We start from the raw sequence: 7063 nt of genomic DNA on the forward strand, positions 1-7063 counted from the left end.
CTTGGAAATAGGAGAAGAGGCCACTAGACTCCAGAGTGCTGATGGCTGAGACTATGCTCTAGGTGCTCTCCAATGCTCTGGACACATCTCTAGCTCCTACAGTGAATCTCCTGCCAACACAGTCCTGCTCAGCTCAGCCCACCCTTGCTGCTCAGGCACTGATGTGACCATGGGTCTCTAGCCTGGGGTTCCCAGTATCAAAGATCATCAGAGCTGGGTGGACGCTCTGGAATCCAACAGCTTCCTTTTTAAAATGGGGCTCTCAAGCTCAGAGAGGGATGTGGAGTTAGCCAAGATCACGAGGAAAATCAGAGGCAGAGGCAGGACTAGCCCCGAGTTCTTCTGATTTCACTTACAGGCTCATTCACTTACACTAAGCCCTTTTATTTGCCTAGTGATTTATATTTTGCAAAATGTCTTGACATACAGTATCTCTCATAGTTTCCTTGCCATAACCCTGTGCCTAGATGTTCCCTCTCTATGTAACAGATGGGGAAACTGAGGCCGATGGAGGTGAAGAGACTTGCACATGGTCAAGCAGCTGGGTGAGTGACAACCGTGGACACTCAGGAACAGCTGAGTTGAAAATGTGGTCACAAGGTGGCCGTTGTAAGGATTCAACATAAAATCCCATTTCTATCTAAGTACAAGACACAAAGCCCCAGACAGGCCTCAGGGAAAGTGGGAATAGCAGGCCTGGAACCAGGGTCCCTGTCTCTGGTGCTCAGGGCTGTGAGGTCTCTCCCCCCTGCATCCCAGCACATCTTTTTTCATCTCTGGAGGACCTTCATTTCCTTCTCCTCCATCACCTCAGCCGCCCTGTGACCTTAGGTTGCCAGCACACTAGCTCTGGGGTGACAGAACCCTACGCCCCCACAGGTCATAATTAGATTTTCAGCAGAGGCATCTACTCAGTCCAGGCTGGGGCACATGCGCACCCATGGTAGAACTCAGGAGTGGCTGGGTTACTGGCTACAAACATGGCTACCTAATGCCTTGTTTTCTATGATGTGGGTGGTTCCCAGAGAAGGCCCTGTGGGCAGTTGGGCATCCTTCCCTGCATTACAGCCATGAATCGAGAGCTGATGTGTTACCCAGTGCCACAGCTGCCGTGGCCTCCTTGTCCTTTTCATCCAACTCAATAAAGGTTTGACCTAATCTGTGCAAGCTACTGTGCATGCTGCTGTGTGCAGCTCACCTTCTGTCAATCCCAGCCCTCCTTTGCCAAGGGCAGGGACAGAACAGGGAAGTCTTTGTCTGTCCTTAAAAGGCAGATCACCATGCAGAGCCTCAGCAAGGAAAACCGCAGCTCTGTGTCCGAGTTCATCCTCCTCGGCTTCTCCAGTGAGACACAGGTCGGAATGGCCCTGTTTGCCCTCTTCCTGCTCCTCTACCTCACCACCCTTGTGGGCAACGGACTCATCGTCATGCTTATCTACCTGGACTCACACCTCCACACGCCCATGTACCTTTTTCTCAGCGTCCTCTCTCTGGTGGACATGAGCTATGTCACTACCACTGTGCCCCAGATGTTGGTTAATATGGTGTGTCCGCGGAGGAGCATCTCCTGGGGAGCTTGTGCAGCCCAGATGTTCATCTTCTTGGTCCTGGGCATTGCTGAGTGTGTCCTCTATGCCATTATGGCCTATGACAGGTACGTTGCCATTTGCTTCCCCCTTCGCTATATGCTACTCATGAGCCATTCCATTTGTGTCACGATGATTATAGTTTGTTGGTCCATTAGCATAGCTGGGGCCCTGATCTACACTGTCTTCACCATGCATCTGCCTTATTGTGGCCCCTACAAGATAAACCATTTCTTCTGTGAGGTCCCTGCTGTCCTGAAGTTGGCCTGTGCAGATACATCTTTTAATGACAGGCTGGACTTCATCTTGGGTTTCATCCTGCTTTTAGTCCCACTCTCCCTCATCCTGGCCTCTTACGTCTTCATCCTTGCCTCTATCTTCAGAATCCGCTCAGCGCAGGGGAGGCTCAAGTCCTTCTCCACGTGTGCTTCCCACGTCACTGTGGTCACCATGTTCTATGGGCCGGCCATCATCATGTACATGAGGCCCGGTTCTTGGTATGACCCAGAGCGGGACAAGAAGCTAGCGCTGTTCTACAATGTGGTCTCTGCCTTCCTCAATCCCATCATCTACAGCCTCAGGAACAAGGACGTAAAGGAGGCCTTTCTGAAAATATTTAGAGTCAGAACGACAGCTTAATGTCTCAAGATGTTTGAGTTGTCCATAGTCACGGGCATACTGGATGCGCTCATTTGGTACCACACAGGTACCTCGTCTGACCAACCTGAGTCTTCCTGCAGCTGCGAGCAGCCAGAAGAGGGTGTGGCCAGCCCGAACCTGCAAGTCCTCTATCACTGGTTGGAAAATGTTCAGCTCCCACCACCCAAACACTCAGTTGAGTACTGAAGGCAAAGGATTTCTTTAGGACTGTGTCCTTGTCGTTCGTGACCATTGCTTTTGTGCTTTTCCTGGGTTCTCTCCTTACCTCTGGAAGTTTATGTGAGTCAGCATGATGGCAGTCACATGTTTAACACGCACACATGCTCTTTCACAGTGTGAAAACGACACAAAGAGTCATTTGGGGTAAAAATTGCATAAAGAGCAGCAGATTATGCAGGGACACAGTCTTGCATTACTGTCTAACAAACACAAGTAATATTTAGCATTGCTTCGTACACTAGGTGCTTAGAAAATCAGAGCTAGAATTATTTTAGACATATGCGTAACAACATGGATAATAACTAGTCTAGTCTGGTCTGGGCTCAGCTTGTAGAATTGACTCTTACCTGATCAGTTTAAAATTTACATTTTCAATCTCATTTTTTTGGGCAAAAGATTTGAATAGACATTTCTCAAATGAAGGCATACATATGACAAACAGGCATATGAAAAGGGGCTCGACAACCCTGATCATCAGAGAAATGCAAATCAAAGCTACAATGAGATATCATCTCGCCCCCAGTTAAAATGGCTTTTATCCAAAGGTCAGGAAATAACAAATGCTGGTGAGGATGTGGAGAAAAGGAAGCCCTCATACACTGTTGGTGGGAATGTAAATTGGTACAACCACTATGGAGAACAGTTTGGAAGTTCCTCGAGAAATTAGAAGCAGAGCTATCATGCAATCCAGCAAGCAACCACACTGCTGGTTCTGTACCCAAGGAAAGGAAATCAGTGCATTCAAGAGATTTCTGCACTCCCATGTTTGCTGCAGCGCTGTTCACAATAGCCAAAATTTGGAATCAACCTAAATGTTCATCCACAGATAAATGGATAAAGAAAACATGGCACCTGTACACAGTGGGATACTACTCAGCCATAGAAAAGAATGAGATTCTATCATTTGCAACAACATGGATGGAAATGGAGTTCATTATGTTAAGTGAAATAAGGAAGGCACAGAAAGACAATCTTTACATGTTCTCACTTATTTATGGGATCTAAAAAATCAGAGCAATTGAACTCATGGAAGTAGAGAATAGAAGGATGGTTACCAGAGGTTAGGAAAGGTAGTGGGGGATAAGAGGGAGCAGGAGAGGAGGTGGGGACACTTAATGGGTAGCAAAGAATACAAAGTATGAGAAAGATGCAGTGTTTAATAGCACAGTAAGGAGACTATAACTAATAACAATTTAATCATACATTTAAAAATAACTAAAAGAGTATAATTGGATTGTTTATAAATCAAGGGATAAATGCTTGAAAGGATAGATACCCCATATTCCATGATGTGATTATTGTGGATTGTTTGCCTGTACTAACATATCTCATGTATCCCATAAATGTATCCCCCCTACTATGTACCCATAAAAATTAAAATAAAAAATAAAAATTAATAAATCTCATTTTTATTTGAGAAAACAGATACAAATTGATCCTCCCTTATCAGATGTACTTGGAACCAGAAGCATTTCAGATTTTGGAATATTTGTGTTACACTTACTGTTTCAGCCCCCCTCATCTGAAAATCTGAAATCTGAACACTCCAATGAAAATTCCAATAGAGCATCAAGTTGGCACTCAAAAGATTTCAGATTTTGGATATTTGGATTAGGGACACAACCCATATATACATTTCATAAAAGAAAAATATATGTGTGCATCATGCATATCTATATATGCACCTATCAATAGATGCAGAGATAAAAATAGAGATATCGAAACAGAGATTATAGAAAATTATATAACAAAGATTTCATCTTCTCCCATATGAAAGAAACATTTGTTAATATTTTGCCATTTTTAGTCTGTCTCGTTTTTTTTAAAGGATTGCCTAATAACAGATAAAGTTGAAGTGCCCTTTGAACATTTCAAATTTCCCTGAACCAACCACAATTGCATCCATGAGCAATGCATAGGATTGTTCTTGTGTGTGTTTAAATTTTTGTAAGTGGTAGCATGATGTCAGTACAACTCAGAAAAAATTCTAACTCGGCTTCATGTTTCTGACATCTGCTCATTTGATAATTATGGGGGTAGCTCATTCTCTTTAATAAGCATCTGAGCTTATTTCAGTTGTCCCATTTCCTATTGTTGAATATTGGTTTATTTCCAATTTTTCACTATTTAAATAATTGTATGACTAATGACTTTGGGCATTTCTCCATATGTACACATTTTTTAATGCATAGAAGTAGACTTTGAAGATTGCAGAATCAAAGGAATTTCCAATGTATTAGATACTGCAAAGTATTTTTCCATGTAGTTATACCAACTACACCTCTCACCCTCACCAATGCTTGACATTGTTTATCCATCTCAAACATTCTAATGTGTCCATCCATCTCATAGATGAAACGCGGCAACATCATTTTTTGTTTCATTTGCAATTCCCTGGTTGCCAGTGAGTTTAATAATATCTCTTCAGGAGGTTGTTGTTAGTGTCGTGTAGTGCAGCAGGCTCTGGAGTCAGACTGCAGGGTTTCAATTCCAGTTCCATCCTTTATCAACTCAGTGACAATGGGCAAGTAGCCTAACTTCTCTGACTCTCAACTTCCTCATCTGGAACTGGAAGGAACATAGTATATACATGAGAAGGTTTTTAGAAGGAGTAAATGATATAATACATGGAAAGTGCTTTCTGTAGTGAATAACAAATACTAAGTGCTCAATGAATGAGGTATTATCTTTCCTTAATGTATAGCTTGTTATACATTTGGGGCATTAATTTTTTGTCTATTACATCCAATGAAAATATCTTCTATAAGTTTATTACCTCTTTTCTTTATGCAAAAGTGATACATGTTTTAAATCATGTTTAAGTTTAAAATTTTGTAAAACAGAAATGAACAAAAAGAAGAAAATGAAAACCATCCATTTCCTTAGACCTGGAGGTAACTACTAACATTCCAGTGTTGGCCGGGTGCAGTGGCTCATGACTGTAAACCCAGCACTTTGGAAGGCTGAGGCTGGTAGGTTGCCAGAGCCCAGGAGTAGGAGACCAGCCTGGGCAACATGTAGAAACCCTGTCTCTACAAAAAGTGAAAAATTATCTGGACATAGTGACATGTTCCCAACTACTGGGAGGGCTGAGGTGGGAGGATCATCTGAGCCTGGGGAGATTGAAACTATAGTGAGCTGTGATCACGCCACTGCATTCCAGCCTGGATGACAGAGTGAGACCCAGTCTCAAAAACACAAAATAACCCCACATATTCCAGTGTCTGTTCTATGGTATAAGTTTTTAAATTGTTGTTACTGACATTTTTGAAGAAATGTACATAACATTCTTAAACAATTTATTTGTTTTCATGAATTTTGAACCAAATTATACAGTATATACTCTTCTGTAATTTGCCAGTCACCCATAGTCAAACCTGTTGTTAAAAAACAATAGGTGTTTTTTTTTGAGATGGAGTTTCGCTCTTGTTACCCAGGCTGGAGTGCAATGGCGCGATCTCGGCTCACCGCAACCTCCGCCTCCTGGGTTCAGGCAATTCTCCTGCCTCAGCCTCCTGCGTAGCTGGGATTACAGGCACCCGCCACCATGGCCAGCTAATTTTTTGTATTTTTAGTAGAGACGGGGTTTCACCATGTTGACCAAGATGGTCTCAATCTCTTGACCTCATGATCCACCCGCCTCGGCCTCCCAAAGTGCTGGGATTACAGGCTTGAGCCACCGGGCCCGGCCTAAAAAACAATAGGTTTTTAAAGACTTACTTATGCTTATTTTCACGGCTGAAGAGTATTCTTTACGCTTCCTTATGTTGAATAGAATAGATTGGAATGGAATGGAATGGAATGGAATAGAATAGTAGAATAGAGTAGAATACAATAGAATAATGACTTTTGATGAAGAGAATTTTTTTTTTAATTTTTTATTGCATTTTAGGTTTTGGGGTACATGAGCAGAACATGCAAGACAGTTGCGTAGGTACACACATGGCAGTGTGTTTGGCTTCCTTTCTCCCCTTTACCCACATTTGGCATTTCTCCCCAGGCTATCTATTGGGGGGAAAAGGGGAGGGCTAGTGGGAGGGGGAGGTGGGGAGGGATAGCCTGATGAAGAGAATTCTTAATTTAATGCAGATGAACTTACGAATCTTTTCGTTTATCATTGTGAACAAATAGATTTTACTGAGCCCATCAATTCATGAAGAAACCAATAAGGTGTTAGAACTGGTTTCAAGCAAGAATTGGATTTATAGAGATTTATATTCTCTACTGAACAAACTTCGTTTGTATTGTGATTAATAGGAATCATTTGCATGGCTATTAGCATATTGCATTGCACTGCATACGCTATTATGGAATTGCATAGCTATCCTATCATTTTCTTTTTTTTTTTGAGACGGAGTTTCGCTCTTGTTACCCCATTCTTCTGTCAAGCTGTCTCTAACACTAATTAAGTAAATCCTGTTTTTGTAAACTAAAATGAAGCATTTTAAACTTATATCTGATTCTTATTCACCCATCAGAATTCAGAAACTTGTTAGTCTCCTTACTTTTTATAGCAACATAGGTATTAGCACATGTTCAATAGAAACTCTTTTCTTTTTACCTCAGTTATATTGCTCAAATGAATTATATAGCCCAGA

At 42.1% G+C, this 7063-nt stretch overlaps 1 protein-coding gene across 1 annotated transcript; it reads left to right on the forward strand.

The window, feature by feature from the left end:
- The first annotated feature begins 297 nt into the window (after nt 1-297).
- On the forward strand, nt 298-3826 carry LOC100385355 (olfactory receptor 2A12-like). The gene has a single exon (XM_002750726.5). It carries the CDS (start codon nt 1281-1283, stop codon nt 2223-2225), a length of 945 nt encoding a protein of 314 aa, XP_002750772.3. The 5' UTR covers nt 298-1280; the 3' UTR covers nt 2226-3826.
- Nucleotides 3827-7063: the final 3237 nt, after the last annotated feature.

The sequence above is a fragment of the Callithrix jacchus genome, chromosome 7, assembly GCF_049354715.1.
Source record: "Callithrix jacchus isolate 240 chromosome 7, calJac240_pri, whole genome shotgun sequence".
NCBI lineage: Eukaryota > Metazoa > Chordata > Mammalia > Primates > Cebidae > Callithrix > Callithrix jacchus.